We start from the raw sequence: 17,850 nt of genomic DNA on the forward strand, positions 1-17,850 counted from the left end.
CTGGTTGTGTGACACAACCCAGTTCAACCCGCTTAATATAAAATATAACATCCATACATAAATAAGTTTTTTACATCTTGAAAATAATGCAGATACTTTAAGTCTTCAACCCATATTTAAAATAATATAGATCAACAAAAATATAACATCGATTTAGAAATAAGTTCTTTACAATCTAAAAGAAGTGCATACACTTCAACCCAAATTCAAAATAACATAGTTCAACAAAAACATAACATCTACATATCTTATCAAACGTTAAGTATCAATATTGAAAGAGTTGGTGCAAATAGTAGACTAATCATAACTAGAGAAAGTTTCAATTTACAACTATACCATTTGTAAGTTTTTGTAATTACTCAATTTTCTTTTTAAGTTTAAAATATAGGTTGAATATAAAAGATATTTGAGAAATCTAAAATAAAATGAATATTTATTTGTTATACAAGTTAAATGGGTCGTTTTGAGTTGACACAAATAAATTGGCTTCTCAAATGTGTTTATTGCAGGTTATGTGGGTTGATCCGCTTATGACACATTTTTTATTGCGTCGCTTTCGGATTGACTTGCTTATGACCCAAACTCATTAAGGTTCGACCTTAACCTGCAAAAACCCGTGTCGTGTTTGTATTGTGTTCGTGAGTTGGGTCAAACATTGATACCCCTAAAAATACATGTATGATTAATTTTATTTACACAAAAAGGGGCTTCATGGTAAAAGTATCCATCTTTCTTTTACTCTTAAAATATTGTTTAATTTAGTGTAAATGTCCTTAGCAATACTTTTTTTTTTTGAGAAACTATTTAAGCGGGGACGGAACCATTCTTTAACTAAGGGGGGTAGTGCCCACCCCGGATTTTGGGAATTTTTTTTTCTAAGGTTATATTTGAGCTTCATTTAGGATTTGAACTCAACAAGATTAAATTTAGCCCCCCCAAACAAAATCTTTGGCCTCTTAAACCAAACAATAGTCCAAAACATTAACATGATTACCCAAGCAACACCAAAACATTTAACTAGAAAGCAGCGCTTTTCAAAATTGTCACAATAGGTTGAACTATTACATTAGTTTAAAGTTGGCGCTTTTTAAACCGTTGCTATAGATATCCTACTATGATGGTTTAAGAAACTGTCATAATAAGTAGAGCTATTACGAAGTTTTAAAACTGCTACTATAGGTGGACGTCCACTCTCATTATTAAACATACATGCATGTGGGATAGTTCTGGTCCTTTTACATACATATTGTGTTGTTATTTCATCTTAAGAAATAACAATATTTCAACCTTTATATATATATATATATATATAAAATGTTAAGACCATGTGTGAGTTTTATTTTATTTTATTTTATTATTTTTTTCTCTCTTTAGATAGTGAGTTTTATCTTTTAGTTTAATTGAATAATTAATTACATAATAAAATATAAAAGTGGATTTTTATTTTTGTTTAAGCTCCAGTGCAAGCCCCCCCAATCAAAATCCTGGCTTCGTCCTTGTACTTAAGTTTTGTTAAATAGTAGCATTTAAATGTTTAATTTGATGTTAACCTAACATAATCCAACACGATTTGACCCAACACATGGTAAAATACACTAACGGGTTTGGACCAATGTTGGATATTAAAAATATAAATGGAATGCTAAGAGCCTTGTAGTTCAACTAGTTGCAATCTTTTAGTGTTACCAATGAAAACATTTAAGATCCAAATCCCCTTCTGTGTTGTAACTATCTAATTATAAAATATATGATAAAATTTGACTACAAACTCAATCAAGTTTGTAGCCAATAGTTATAACTGCCATTAAAAATTTTAACATGTATACATATTTTGAAAATATATCCATTAGATTGTATGTTCTTTATATTTTTAATACACATGTCAAATTTTGTATCAATCAAATGTTATTTACTATTTGATTCATAAACTTATTTTGTTATATATAATTTTAGACTATAAAATTTTGAAATTTAAATATTTAATTGATGACATAGCTATTTATCTTTAATGTTTTAGAAATGTTGCAAGTATGAAGAATATAAGAAGAAATGTATTCTAATGACAGATTTGTCAAAATTAAGATCCAGTAAAAATATATCGGGCAAAATTGTAGCCACTGGTTAGCCAAACTTTTTTTTTTTTGAGAGAACATTAGCCAAACTTTGTCCTAAAAAATATATATAAATCAAATGGAGATATGAAATTGTGCATATATTATAAAATCGAAGGGAAAAAGAGAAGAAATCCATTAAGCATAAGTTTTATTTTTAAATTTCTTTTGATCAAGTTTTTACAAGACACATTATTAATATTCTCAAATTTCAAAAAAAAAAAAAAAAACCACTTTCCTTGTAATAAAAAAATTTAAAATTTAAAAATTCTACAAAACCCTAACTGGCCAACACTCTTTAACAGTAAATAACAAAGCAAGGCACCCGCCTTCATTCTTAAACCCTTTCTAAAGCCCTAGCCAGAAACAGAGACAACAAAACACAACACAACGCAATCGGACTTGTTAGAGATATCCCATTTTTTTTTTTTTTCTGTCTCACAGAAAACAATTTCGTTAAAGATGGGAGCGAAGAAGAATTTCAAGGACGGCGAGAAGAAGAAGAAGAAGATGAGCAAGTCCAATGGGGATGGCCCTGACATCAACAAGGCTTCCAAGCAATCCTTCAAACCTTCCAACGACGCCGTTTTCAAGCCCAAACCCCAACAACCCCTTCAACTCGAAGACGACGAAGTCCCTGACTTTCCCAGAGGTTCCAATTCTTCTGATAAAAAAACGCTTTGCGTTTTCATACTGTCTGCGTTGTTTGGGCTTTTGTAATTGTGTGTTGTGTGCTGTGAATTTTTCAGGTGGTGGGAGTTCTTTGAGCCAGCAAGAGCGCGAAGAAATCTACGCCGAAGTCGATGCGGAGTTCGAGGCCGAGCAGCGGGGGTTGAAGAAGAGGAAGAAGGGGGGTAAAAGGGTGACGAGGAAGGCGGATGACGATTTTGGTTCGCTTTTTGGTGATGGAATCACTGGAAAACTACCGAGGTTCGCCAATAAGATCACATTCAAGGTACGGAACTGTAATTGAACACCATTGTCTCGCATATATTATATTATAGTTATGTGTTGTTATGACTTATGATATGTGAGAAATGTGCAAGTTATATAAGTCTTTATTATGTGGATAAATTTTTATTCATAGAATTGGTAATGGGGATTAATTACATCTTCTCACTCTATATGGTTTAAGGATTGGTTTCTTATATGTTGAATGTTGATCATGACAGTGCAGAAGGGAACAAAAAGAAAAAAGGGTTTGCTTAGTATAAGTAGTCGGTTTTTGTTCATGGCCGTATATGTGCATTCGTGGTTTAGGTCATTCATCGTAGTTACAAAATGGGAAGAGAGATTTGTATTCCATTTTGTTTGAACATTTTAACGTGCAAGCTCTATGCAAAGTTTTGATTGTGATTGAAATGTTAAAATTATTGAACATTGTACAACAGTAAATGTAGAGACATTCTCTATTGCTAGAGTCATTAAGAAGTGCTTCATTTCGCCGGTTTGAATTAGATTTTTAGTCCACGTGTCCCTCATAGGGTTTGGGACTAAAGAACTTGATTTTGGGATTTAAGATTACATTATAGTGAAATGTGAGTTTTCTAGTTAAAAAGACGGATAATAAGTAAAGCGATATGTTAAAAAAAATATGTGGCCAACAAGATTGAGAAGATGCAAATGGACTTTCTTTGGGGAGGTATGGTGGGATGAGTCCAAGTCGCATTTGGTAAGATGGGATAAAGTGTGTGCGCCTATGGCCAACGATGGATTAGGAATAAGGAAATTGACTACTTTCAATAAAGTCTTATTAGGAAAATGGCTATGGCATTTTGAGGTTGAGGAGACATGGCTTTGGAGGAGAGTGGTAGCTGTGAAGATTGGGGAAGAGTAGGGGGGATGGACTTCTAAGTTGGGTAGGGGTGTACATGGTTGTGGTTTATGGAGAGGTATTCGAATGGTTTGGGAGGCATTTAGCCAAAATACTGGTTTGAGATTGGGGTGGGGAATAGAGTGAGATTCTGGCAAGATTGTTGGTGTACCTCTTTAAGTGACTTTCCTGGTTTTGTATGAGATTGCCATTAATAGAGAGGCCTCTGTAGAGTTTTCCTTGGCAAGGCAGGGGCGGAGGAGAGGAGTTGGGACTTACGTTTCACTTGGGATTTGAATGATTGGGAGTTGGATTTAGTGGTGGAGTTCATTTATATTTTGGAATTCAATACCCCTTCAATTGAAAATGGGGATTGCGTGAGATAGAAGTTGAAGAAGAATGAGGAATATGATATCCGTGCTCATTATAATGAGCTACGAGGTCTCCCCTCTCTGTCATCTTTCCTTGGAAAGGTATTTGGAGAGTTAAGGCCCCTCGATGAGTTTCTTTTTTTGTTTGGACCATAGCTTGGGGTAAGATACTCATGGGTGCAAATTTGAGAAGTAGGGGATTTTGCTTTTGTTGACTAATGTGTCATGTATCCTTGTTGTGGGGAGATTGTGGATCATTTACTGCTTCATTGTGAGAAGGCTCATTAGTTGTGGTGGTTTGTCTTTAGATCTTTTGGGGTTTTGTGGGTCTTACCAAGAACAGTACCAAATATTCTTTTTGGTTGGTGGAATTGGTTGGGGAAGCACTCGTTAGACATTTGGAATCTAATTCCGTTGTGCTTGATGTGGTGTATATGGAGGGAGCGTAATAGACGAATGTTTGAGGATGTGGATAGTTCGGGAGACTAGTTGCTTGCTTCTTTTAGTGGTTTTCTGTTTGATTTTTCTTGGGCTTGGGGACTCACATCTAGTGATTCCCTTCCTTTGTTCATTAGTTCGCTTCACTCTTGTAACGACTTTTCTGTTCTTTTCTTTTATTCCTTGTTCTTTTTTACTTTTTTGTGCTCCTTTTGCATAAAGTAGCTTTTTCAATATAGAGTTTTCTTACTTATCAAAAAAAAGAAAGCAGAAAAGATAAGGGGCTATGTAAATAATACATGAGATTTCAATATTAAAGATATTTTTGAGTCCCTAAACTTGAACATATTTTGAACTAATCTTCTCTTGCTTTCCCATTTATATGGGAAGACTGTCATGACATTCTTAGTTTTTGAACATTTTCTCCTGGTACACCGTACACAGCCACATCTGCATTCATATTTATGGCAAGGTTGTGATGGATTTCTGGTGGACAACACCACTCAATATGGTGTTTTTCTTATATTATTGCAATAGGTGATGATAGAAAGATTTGGAGAGACCATGATATATCCATATTGGTTGGCAACTCTTGGCATTACAATCTTGGTCTTTGGATGCACCCTGGATGTGTGTGTTTGCACACTGAAATTTCTGAGTGTGCTTAGATTGACAATGAGTGTTTCTCCATATTAAAAAAAAAGAGTACTGAAGATCTAGCATGAAACTGAAACCACTTTAAAATGAGGGCTTGGATGGAAAGAAACAGGAGAGCGTTTGAGGGAAAAGGGCTTTCTATTTAGAGAATAAAGGCTGCATTTACTAGCTCTTTATTTTTTGGCTGGTGCTAGACAATTTAGGCCCTCTAATTTGTATTTTTATGTTTTTAGGGGTTGTAAAGTATAGTATGTATGCTTAAACTGTTATCCTAGATTATTGAATTTGTTAAATTATTGATTCTCCCCAAATTTTAGGCTTTATGAAATGGTGAATCTAATCACTAAAACATAATTCTAACAGTATTAATACACATACAAGGGCTTTTAATTTTCCACTAAATAATTGGTATTGAGTTATTGCCATGTTGTTTTATTACTATTCCATTTGAGGTTTTCATTAATGTCTGCACATTAGGATGAATTATCATGTAAATGGCTAAGAAAGTTCTATGTGCTGCTTCCAAGCGTTGAATCCACTGGACAAAATCCTCTTTGCAGTTTTGCATCTGAGTAATCAATGCATTCCTTCTTGGGTGTGCCTTATGGGCATTGGTTTTTGTCTCGCATGTAGGCTACTATGACTTGCCTTAGTTTTACTGGACATGTTCAGTTCTTCTTCAGATAGTAATTGTTTGGAACGCACTTGCACCTCGACAGGTATTCAAGTTGGTCAATATTCCATCTCACAGTAAAATACATGCATTTAACTCAAAGAAAGTAAGCAATGAATAAAGATGGCTTACCGGATATTGAATGAGCATAAGGGTGTCCTGTAATACAACAAAGAGATATTTATGTAAGTGCAATGCTTGGTCTCAGCTAAATGACTTTTCTCTTGAAAAACTTTAAGCATCTAGTGGATTCTTAAAATAAATGTCACATGCATTTGTACAATCATATTGACCCTATAAAATTCGTGCTGGGAGCAATAGGGGGGCACTTTTATATTAACTCCACAGACAGTCAAATACTAAATTATGAACACGAGGGATCTGTCTTTCTCATTAGTTTGCCTGGTGCCTTTAAAGAAAAGCTATACAAGTTGAAAAAATAATGTGTACATTAGACAAGTATAGTCGAAACCTCACAGGTGAGAGACTATGAGCGTAGGGAACATATTATTGGGATGAAATATGGAACTAATGTCTTTAAACAAAGTGTTTGGATATTGAAGCTTGTCTTGTAGGTGTCTAAGGTCATTCTGACATAGTTGACATTTTTTTGAACCATGTTATTTATCAAATTCTGAACAATTTTACTGCAGATGTATGCCAGATGTTTTGTTAGAAGTGGCAGTTTAGCAAGATGATCACCTGCTTTCTCTGAGGGGTTTTTATCCTTGCTTTTCTTGAGTGCCCCATAAAACCGTGTTTTCTAAATTGTGATTAAAGTTTTCAGTAATAACTGTGCTTCTTTGATCTTATTCTACATTCTTCAAACTTTTCAGTCCTTAATGTGCCTTTTGATCTTATTGACACCTGTTTCAGCAACCATCATTTTGTTTAAACTCTTATACTTTGTTTGGGAGGGGGGAAAGGAATGCAATGAAAAGAATTATTGTGGATTATTCCCTCCATTCCCTTGTTTGGGAATTTTAATGGAGGAATATAAATGGGTAGAAGGGAACACTCATTCCTCCCCATTCCCTCAAAACCTCAAATATTCATTCCCCCAAAATTGGGAGGAATGAGGGAATTGAATTATTGAATTAAGTTTAATAAAATTTTGATTAAAACTCTCAAAATACTCCTATACATTCAGCCATGGCCAAGAGCTCTCCTAGTGTTTTAGGCCTCAAGACCACCAGCTTCAGGTGTGGCTTAGAGTTATCTAAAACAAAGGTAGTGGGCCAAGATGATGAAAGTTTGGATTCAACAACTAATAACCCCAAAAGGCAAACAAACTTGAACTGAATAAAAGTACAAGGTTGAATGACGATGGAAAAGGAAAGGAGTCTTTCTTGCTTGAGTGGGAGCTAGCTTTGACTTCCTCTCCTAGGAGCTAGCTGTAGTTGGAATAGCGATTGGACTAGAAGACAAGCAGATTGGGGGTCTGATAGTAATATTGTCATAAAATGATTTTGTTCTTTTCCTTCTATGTTAATTGCAAACAAGGTTACATACTTTCCATTCCTTTACTTTAAAAATCTAAACATAATTATTCCATTCCATTCCATCCCTTTATGATTTACTAATTCCATTCCATTCAAACAAAGTGTTTCCTCTTGGTACAGTTGGCTGGTAGATTTTGTAGTGTTAGTTATATTGTTTACTTTTTATTAGGATGTATCTTCTCCTAATGTGTGGCTTGGAATACCTTTCATGACTTTCTATTACAGGTTAAACTTCTTTTGTTTTGAAATTGTTAACGTACTTAAATTTCTTGTCCTATGTATTTTCAGAATATTTCTCCTGGAATGAAGCTATGGGGAGTCATTTCTGAAGTAAATGAGAAGGACCTTGTAATCGGTCTGCCCGGGGGCTTACGTGGATTAGTTCGTATGCCTGATGCTTTGGATCCTGATGTAAAAAGTGAAATTACGGTAGTGACAAGATTTTTCCCTTCGTGCAATTGCCAATCAAAATTTCCATTGTTTAATTAGTTAATTTATTATTGTTAAATTTTCATTCCTACGGTTTGTGGAGTGTGAGTAAATAATTTGTCCATGTTCACGTAAGCAATCCTAGCATATTAATTTTTCACCTTTAACAGGACATAGAAAGTAATATTCTTCCTAGCCGATTCCATGTTGGGCAGCTGGTTTCTTGCATTGTATTGCGGCTTGATGATGATAAGAAAGAGAAAGGGAAACCGAAAATCTGGCTTTCTTTGCGTCTTTCTTTACTACACAAGGGTTTCACCTTGGATGCTGTTCAAGAAGGGATGGTATGCTTGCTCAGATGTTTCATATTTCTTTTTCTCGTGTTGTATCCAGAGTATAGATGAATTATTTTGGCACTACTTAAATATCACATGACTTGTAGAAAGAGGAAAGGCTATTTGTTTCTCTATCTCTTCTTTTTTAGTCCCGCTATTTTTCACTCATCAAAAAAGTCAAGGCTCACTTAAGTTAAAGCAGCCACATTTGAACTCAATTAAAAATCTTCTATAGAGATATTGTTATTAGAAACAGTAGCTGAATAATGTGATACTTTAGCAATAGATCATGCACTTGTACCTAATATCTATCATCTATGCTGTATTAAATATAGAACCTGAAAGTACCTGATACTTCAAATTTGTAATTTTCTGTAGATATTGCTTTCCATATGTGACATTCTTGTCCCATACATATGGCTTCATTTTCTTGCAGTCTTTGTTGTTTAACTTCTCAATTAGTTGAGCACTTAGCTTGTTTTTGAAGGTTTTATTGGAAGCATAATATATCAAGGCCTTTTGCAGACTTGAAGTTTCAAGTGCATGCTACCTTTTAACTAACTTGTACCTCGTATATGCTATGCAGTTAATATGAGTCCTATCCTTTGTAAAAAAATTTCTATAATAAAAAGAAGCAGCCTTGAAATTGTTTTCATTCTTTTTTTAATTATGAAGAGAATGGAGTGTATCTAAAGTTATCCTTATCATGCTTCCAATGAAAGTTGCTGGCAAGAGTTTATTTATTTTTTTGAGTAATAAGATTTATAAGTAATGAGATTTATTTGGACTGAACGTAATTGGCGTTCTTTTGAGGATATCGAGAAATCCAATGGCCCAATTGTTAGATTTGTGCTAGCGGACTCTCATCGATTGGTCTCGGTGTTGGGGTCTTTTAGATTGTTCTACTATTATTGATTTTCTTTTGTCTCTTAGAATAGGATTTTGATTCCTTTATTTCTTTTTGTTGCCATGTTGTTCTTTGTTCATTGCCATGAACTCTGTCCATCTTTTATTCTTTTCTATTAATAATATTACTTTCTTACCTATCAAAAAAAAAAAAAAAGGACGCCCTAGTACATAGGAATTGTACAACCAATCCACTAAGAGTTATGCGATTGCTATAGAGTAAATTCTTAGTTGATTTGTGTTATGGTAGGATTGGTTCATACATATATATAGAATATGCATACAAAATCTTGCCAAGAGCCTTGTAGCTCAACTATTTTTCCAATGAAAACATCTAAGGTTCAAATCCCCCCATCCCCGATTATCTAATTATCCAAAAAAAAGGACGAAAAAATAATATGCATACAATCTTGAAAAATGCATATATGGTGGTGACTGAATTTAGCAGTACTTATTATTAGTGCAACATATATTAGCCAAGACAATCATATGTTAATGATGTGAATACACGAAGATAATATCATCTTGTGCTTTGGTGGTATATACATTTCTTTGTTTTTGCTTAGTCTCATTCTTATGTGCTATATCAATATGATTATCTATCTGCTCTCTCTTGCAATTGCTTGTATTTCAATGTCCTCCCTTTTAGGGCGTCACTTATATATATATGTGTGTGTGTGTGCGCGCGCGCGTGTATATATATAGTTAAAAGTATGTGATTAAATGATTAAATTTACCATATCCCAATAGGTTAAGCTTTTGGGATAATCGGTAATTTAATATAGTATCAGATTAGGTGGTCTTGAGTTCGATTTCTATCTCCTCCACTTTACCTCCCATTTAAAATCCCACGTGGGTTCACCTATTAAATAAAGTTTGAGCCCACACATGAGGGAGCGTGTTAGAAGTATGTGGTTAAATGATTAAATTTATCATATCGCAATAGCTTAAGCTTTTGGGATAATCGGTAATATAACACACACACACATACACGATAAAAATAACTTATATTGATAATTTTGGATATGAACTTGTTAGCTTAGAATGCCTTTCTGACTATCTAACTACAGGTTCTTACTGCATATGTTAAAAGCATTGAAGATCATGGTTATACTCTTCATTTTGGATCGCCTTCTTTCTCGGGGTTTTTGTTAAAAAATGACCAAGCTGGTAAGTTAACTACAGTGTTTCTTGTTTGTTTCATTATTTACAAATCTTAATGTCTTATTGTATAATTGAATTAATGAGCTAACTGTTTTTGTTTCTTTGCTGGCCTTTTCTTTGTTTTAGTATTTTTCAAAAGTGGTAAATTAGAAGTGTAAAAAATGTTAGACATCAGATGTCCCCATCTACTCCATGCCTGACATAATTTTTAACTAACTGATCCTTAAATTTTGGGCTTTAGTCTAGAATCCCAACTATTTATACGTTTGCTCAATGACCTAATATAGTTGACAATACTTGAGTCCACTGTTGATCATTTGGGTGTCCCGCTGGCTGTTTGAAAGCACAAAGTTATTGGCATTATGGACTTTGTCTGTCATTCCCTGTATTCATGTCTTTAAATTGATAATCTTGGAAGGGAATACCTCATCTTGAATTAAGCTTTTTGGGTATTTCCGTAATCAACTGAGTAAGCATGCAAATGCCACTTTACTTCTCTATTAAACCTAAGGATTGATGGTAATCATGTTTTGTATACCTTTCTGTTGGTTTGGTTTGGTTTGGTTTTGGCAGTTCACTTTTTTGGAACATTGACTCTTCAAATTTTAGTCCCTGAAGTAGTGGTTTGCTTGAATTTGCTATATCACTCTGCGGTTCACTATGTTCAGATGCTATATTATTTACATATAAAACAGCCAATGAGCTCTAGCTCAAATGGCACATCCTCCTTAATGAGGTCAAGGGTTTAAATCCCACTAGGTGCTTGCCTAAGTTTCCAATAAAAGAAAACATATAAAACGCCTTCTTGTGTCATTCTTATTTATGTTACAACTTGCAACCAATTTCCATTGGACAGAAGTTTCAAATTCTTTTATTGCTACTCTCCGATTCTGCTTATCTGTTTATTAAACTCTTTTCTGTTTCCTATTTATGTTGCCCTAAATCATGTTGTGGTCATTTCCAGTAAGTGGGGAGATTGAAGTAAAAATTGGGCAACTTCTTCAAGGGGTTGTTGGCAGAATCGATAAAGTTCATAAAGTTATTTATCTGAGTTGTGACTTGGATACAGTGTCTAAATGTGTGGTATGCATCCACCTTACTTTAAATTGTGTCATTTTATTTCCCTCTCTCACAGTTTCCTTTCTAATTAGACATTTTTGTTGTGTTGCACTGCTGTGCAGACCAAGGATCTTAAGGGTATTTCAATTGATCTTCTCGTTCCAGGCATGATGGTTAATGCTCGCGTACAGTCAACTCTTGAAAATGGTGTTATGTTATCATTCCTTACTTATTTCACTGGAACTGTAAGCATGCTGTGCTCTTCTCTATTTTTCTATTTATGACGTCAAATTTAATATTTCAATTCAATGATTGTACTTTTGTTTGTAAATTTGAATTTACAGGTTGATTTATTTCATTTGCAAAATAGTTACCCTAATTCACACTGGAAGGATGACTACAACAAAAATAAAAAGGTAATTTTTAAAACTGATCTTGATGTTCTTAACTATGCTGTTTTTGATGGATCTCTTAACTTTGCTGGTTGTTACAACTTTATGCTCAGCACTCTTGATTGCTGTTTTTCAGTGCCAAATGGAACCATGAGCTTTTAGCATGTAATCATTTTATGGTCATGACCTATGTCTCCTTTATGCACAAATTGAAACTTATATAAGAGTTTTGGCTCATTTAAAAATTTGGGAGGTGTGAAAATTCATTGAAGCCATTTTTATTCTATGTGACATGGTTGATGTGAACTTCTCTTTCTTTCTTTTTTCCCTTTTAATAATTAATATATTTTTATTAAATTTTAAATTATTAATTTATTTATTTGCATTTAGTTCTTGATATATACTTTGGTTTGATAGTCATTGGTTCGTTTGCTATACTGCATTCTTGGTTGCATGAGTAATTTGCTCTCTTTATGATTGATCATTTTTTTTGCTATATAGTGAGTTTTTTATTTTTTATTTTTATACTGGACATGTTTTTACAAATATAAATTATGCTCAACTATCTCTGTGCTGACATATTACATCTTTTATAAATGTATGTATCTGTGTATGTGTGTGTATGTGTATTTATTTCTGCATCTTTGGGTTCTTAATTCTTTGATTTACTAACTTTAATATCTATTCTTTTGGTTTAGGTTAATGCTCGGATATTATTTATTGATCCCTCAACTAGAGCTATTGGTTTGACTCTGAATTCACATCTTGTTCATAACAAGGCTCCTCCTTCAGTAAGTTGTGATTTGGATTTTTCTGTTCCTGTATATAGAACTTTCTTTGGAACTGGATGTGATTTGGGCTGTTTAGTGTAGGTGGAACATGAACTGACCCTTGCAACAGTTTAATGGAGTTTAGGCATAGTGCACGTGTAATTTTTTGATTTGCATTGTAGCAGGGAAGATACTGAGCAAGGGTCTTCCTACACTTCTGTTCATACTGCATTTTTGGTTTGCAACAATTTAGGTTTAGTTTTCAAACCAATTAGACCGATTTACTAATGATTTTAGGGTTTTTGATTGAGAGCTATGCCTCTAGTCATTTTAATGACTAGGAAGACGATATCCTTAGTTCCACTAGAGCTTTTGTGCAGTAACTTTTGAATATTATGCATCTTTCATCTAGTGTAACTATCCATACCCTATTGTTAAGGCAGACTGGCTTTTTCTTATAAGTTCTTGTCTAAGCCTTCTCCCTTTTCTTTCAGAGTTCATATATGTTCTGATGTATAATTTTTTTAAGTTTTATTTTATTTTATTGATGAAGGGGCATTCTGATGCAAGGAGCACCAAAATCATTTATGATATTGTTTTTGAAATTAAGTTTATTTTTGCTTTTGAATTCAAATTTAGTTTTTAATGTTGTGGGTTTTAAGGGATTAAATTAGGTATTTTCATAGTGGTGCAATCCCTAAACCCTAATCGTGCTCTTATATTCGTGAAAATCAGTATGATTTAGAATAAGAATTTTATCAGTTGAGAATGTGATCCTCTTTGTTTGGTGGTGGTGCCAAACACCACATTCTCTGTGCTAGACTAACATTTTTGGGTTTGATATGCAGCATGTTAAAACTGGAGATATATATGACAACTCAAAAGTAGTCAGGGTTGATAAAGGATGGGGACTTCTACTTGAAATACAATCTATTCCAGTTTCTACTCCAGCATACGTTAGTGTATGTCAAATCAGCAATCTTTTGCACAAATTTTTTAGTTCATTTTATTTTCTCAGACATTTTACCGTATCAATGATAAATTTTGAATTTATGTTGACTACAGATATCTGATGTGGCTGAAGAGGAAGTCCGTAAACTTGAAAAAAAGTTTAAGGAAGGGAGTCATGTTCGTGTTAGAGTTCTAGGGTTTAGGCATCTGGAAGGACTTGCTACAGGGATTTTGAAGGTTATCCTTCTTCTTGAACATCATTTTTTTATATACAAAACTAATATGTGATACAATCACTGTATTGTGCTGGTAGCAGGGCTGCAAATGTGCTCAGGCACTGTTTGGGGTCAACTTACCTAATGGCTTGGCTTTGCCTGCCTCATTTTTGCAAAAGCCAAGCCATACTCTTTTTCCTTCTGTCATAATTTGTTGTGATTGGCTTCTCTTTCTAAATTATGTTTCTTCTCATTTGATATCCAATTTTGTTTCCTTGAAAACATCGTTGTCCCCATTATGGTCCTTGTTCCCTATCATTTGTTATCCTCTCTCATCAACCCTGTATTTGTTAGATTTTATTCTACTTCTTTACCCAATCCTTTAAATGATTAGGTGACCTAGTGTACACTTTTGTCCTCGTGTACTAATTTTTTGGCAATCTTGAAAGTCATTATTATTATTATTCCCTTACTCTATATTTGAAGGCAATAATTAAAGCAAAAATTAAAATGTTACATGGATCATAAGGTTTCTGGGCAATATAGGCTACAATTATGTGGATTCAAACTTATGACCATTATTCCATGTTTAGGATTGAGTGATGTAGCACCAGCCAGTTGCTACCTGGTGAACCACAAAAGTTTTTCATGATAACTTAGATGTGAATTTTTAGGCTCTCTAACTGATGCAAAAACTGTATGTGGTTGGTATGTACTTTGTTATATCAAATTAATTAAACGTGTTAGATTATTGAATTTGAATGGTATTTTGCTGCCTACTGAATATACCAACAGCGTTGTATATATCTTACATGTCATCATACCTTATACCTGTGTTCAAGCTCAATCTCTATCTTTGCCTTGTTACAACTAAGACCTAATCGCAGTAGATTCAGATTTTTTATTTCTTGTTTTTATCTTGTATTTTTGTGTTGTACTCTTAGCATGCTTCTTGTGTACTTTGGTAGAACCCCCCACCCCCTTTTCTCTCTCTCTTAAAAATAAAATTTTACTTAATAGTACAATGACAACAACAAAGCCTTGGTCCCAAATTTTTTGGGTCAGATGTGGATCCTCTACAAATTAGTTAGGGCTAGCAACATGTATTCGTTTCCTCCATTCTATTTTATCTGAAGTCATACTCCATGTTATTTCCCTAATTGACATGTCATTTTTTTTTTATTACTTCTATTAATGTTATTTTTGGCCTTTTTTTGCCTTTTTTCATTCCCTCAACTTGGATCAACTTACTCTTCCTTACTGGTTCATTAATCTCTCTCCTTAGAACATGACCAAACCATCTCAAAAAACTCTCTCTTGCGTTTTCATTGATAAAGGCTAGCCCTATCTTTAAGTGGATTTCCTCATTTCGAATCCTATCTATAAAATGAGTGTAGCTGAAATTAGAATGTTAAAATAAATTCAACTAACACCTAATCGTTCTTGGCAATATGGAAGATATTCATTGACTACAAATTTGCTGTCCATATGGTGTAAGGAGGATTTTAACATCTTTTTTTACATGTATATTATTGATGTTTTATGGTTCATTAACTGTCTGTTGATCATTATGCAAAATGAGTTTCCCTAATCATTTTAGAGTATTTGTTACTAGGTCTTAATTTGTTGTGATTCTGTTTCTTTCAAGCAGGCTGGGGCATTGGAGGACCCTGTATTTACCCACTCTGATGTCAAGCCTGGGATGGTTGTGCGAGCAAAAATTATTGCTGTTGACAGCTTCGGTGCTATTGTGCAATTTCCTGGGGGTGTGAAGGCACTTTGTCCTGTCCAGCACATGTCTGAATTTGAAATTGCAAAGCCTGGCAAAAAGTTTAAGGTCATTTCCTAGCAGCATATGCACCTTGAACTGGTTTTTTTTTGGTTTATGTTTGCTGCACATTCTGGTGGACAATGATGGGGCAAAGATGATTCATTTTATTATGTTTTCCTCGTATCAGTGCTAATTGATTCTAAAGCTATTGACTTCTTTGGATGTATGATTTTGCAGGTTGGAGCTGAGCTGGTATTCCGTGTGCTCGGCTGCAAATCCAAGAGAATAACTGTCACACACAAGAAAACACTTGTATGTTCTTTTATTTGTGAATGACACTACTAGTGATTTGCTTTTAATGTAAGAATATATATATATATATATATACGGTTTTGATCTCTTTTGCATGGGATGTCCACTAGTAATTGCACATACTAGTGTGACTAAATCAGTTAAGCAAAATTTCTCTGATGTCATCTTGCTGCATAGAAATGTTTCTGTGAAGTAATGCAAAACCAAAATGAACACGAGGACAAAATTAAAGAACAGAAAATAAAAAGATAGAAACTCAGAAATCAACACATTGTCTTGCTTGGAGTTAGCACCATTGTTTTTAAAACCGGACTGGGTCAGCTGGTTCAACCAGTTGACTGGGTCTGGACCCAAACCGGTCTGGTATAAACCATGGTTAGCACCAAGCATTAAAGAACACATCAAAGAGTCAGCATCTAGGGTTGCTGAAATCAACCCCAGACCATTGGAAAAATTCCAAGAGGAGTTTTATTAATTAATCAATTTGTAAAACAAAAGCGAACACTGTGTTCCTTAAATAGATTTCCAAACTTATGATCCTATTAGGAATAGAAAATAACTTCACTGCCTTAGTAAGAAATTAGACCCCTAGACCAAAAAGGAAAAGCAAATAACCAATTACATAAATAAATCCTAAACATTACGTGGTTGTGCTTAGGTATTCAGGCCCAATTAATATCAGGCTCCATCTATATGCCACTGGTGGGCTGTCTAGGTCTACTTAATTGGAGGCCTATATCTTGTGTTTACACCATTCTGTATATGTCATTCCTCTGGCAAAAAAGTTTATGTTTCTTGGCCGTGAATGCTTAGAAAGACTTTATCTAAGGTCAATGTTGTGCAGCCTTTGCTATGCATGTCAAACAGTTGGGGCTCTGTGGAGTCATTTTTGAAGCCATTGCACAATTGTGCAAGAATTGTGTCGGCTTGTTTTAACTTTGTTTGGCTTTGAAATGGTGATGTTAAAATTGGTGGTAGAGTTTGTTGGTTAGTTGGAAAGGTAGTTCTAATAAGTGCTGTGGTAGAGTGCTATGGATTGGAGCCCCTTTTTGTCTTATGTGGTATATTTTGTGCGAGTGAAATGCTAGGACATTTTAAAGATGTTGAACTCTCAGTGATGAATTTGAAGATGCTGGTTTTGATATCTTTGTTTGTTCAACTGACAGATACTAGTAGCTTATCCTATTCTTCATATTTGGATTTTTGCACCTTTATAAATTTAGGTCTTATGTTTTGGCATTTCTCTTGTATACTCCCCATGTCTGTTCAGCCTTTTATCAAATTACGTACTTACGAACGAAGGTTATACTGCAAAAAATCCATTATTGCTGCTTGCAAGTTGAATGAAATCCACCCATTGGGTTGTTTTCATACTTCTGCTGTCACTTTAGGTTTCTTGGGGCTGTATAAGATTTTTACTATTAATAGGTTTTCAAAGTGATAAGTATATATTTGCAGCAATGAGTCAATGACTGTGCAAGCCCATTCAGTTTAATGGGGTTTATGGAGATTGTTAAATGTGATAGAGGTAAAATTTAGTTGTCTCAAATCTGCACCTGCTGACTTGTATGCCCCTTTACTTTGCCATTTCTTTCAGATTCACTCTTTTTTGGGCTCTCAGTGTATATGTTCTTATAATGACAATCTGTTCAGGGGATTGTAACATACGAAGGAAATTGATGTATTGTTATTTTTGTAAGGAGAAATCATTTCCCAATTTATACAGCTTTTGACAAGTGTCACTGATTTGTCTACCATTTTAATGCTGACAAAGTTCTCTTTGCTTTGAAGTTCTTGAAATGTCAAGGGCTTGCTCATCATGTGCACAGGCATATGGGTTGGCCAATGTTTGGCATTGTGTTTAAACATGGAAAGGGTTCCTCTTTAAAGTTTCTTTGATACTTCAAAATACACTGCATATTTTATAAGTGCAGACTTTTTTGTTTTGTTTTGTTTTGTTTTTTTAGGGGGTTGGGTGTGG

At 34.3% G+C, this 17,850-nt stretch overlaps 1 protein-coding gene across 1 annotated transcript in view; it reads left to right on the forward strand.

Moving 5' to 3' along the window:
* Positions 1-2,413: 2,413 nt before the first annotated feature.
* LOC115953910 (rRNA biogenesis protein RRP5) overlaps positions 2,414-17,850 on the forward strand; it is a 40,143-nt gene continuing 24,706 nt past the window's right edge. The window contains exons 1-13 of the mRNA XM_031071736.1: positions 2,414-2,763; positions 2,861-3,066; positions 7,854-7,994; positions 8,165-8,338; positions 10,306-10,405; positions 11,364-11,482; positions 11,581-11,703; positions 11,803-11,874; positions 12,549-12,641; positions 13,469-13,582; positions 13,686-13,808; positions 15,438-15,623; positions 15,795-15,869. Of these exons, the coding sequence (XP_030927596.1) occupies positions 2,574-2,763; positions 2,861-3,066; positions 7,854-7,994; positions 8,165-8,338; positions 10,306-10,405; positions 11,364-11,482; positions 11,581-11,703; positions 11,803-11,874; positions 12,549-12,641; positions 13,469-13,582; positions 13,686-13,808; positions 15,438-15,623; positions 15,795-15,869 (1,716 nt within the window). The 5' untranslated portion in view covers positions 2,414-2,573. The remainder of the gene's footprint in view (positions 2,764-2,860; positions 3,067-7,853; positions 7,995-8,164; positions 8,339-10,305; positions 10,406-11,363; positions 11,483-11,580; positions 11,704-11,802; positions 11,875-12,548; positions 12,642-13,468; positions 13,583-13,685; positions 13,809-15,437; positions 15,624-15,794; positions 15,870-17,850) is intronic.

Source organism: Quercus lobata, chromosome 7 (genome assembly GCF_001633185.2).
Source record: "Quercus lobata isolate SW786 chromosome 7, ValleyOak3.0 Primary Assembly, whole genome shotgun sequence".
NCBI classification, from domain to species: Eukaryota; Viridiplantae; Streptophyta; class Magnoliopsida; order Fagales; family Fagaceae; genus Quercus; species Quercus lobata.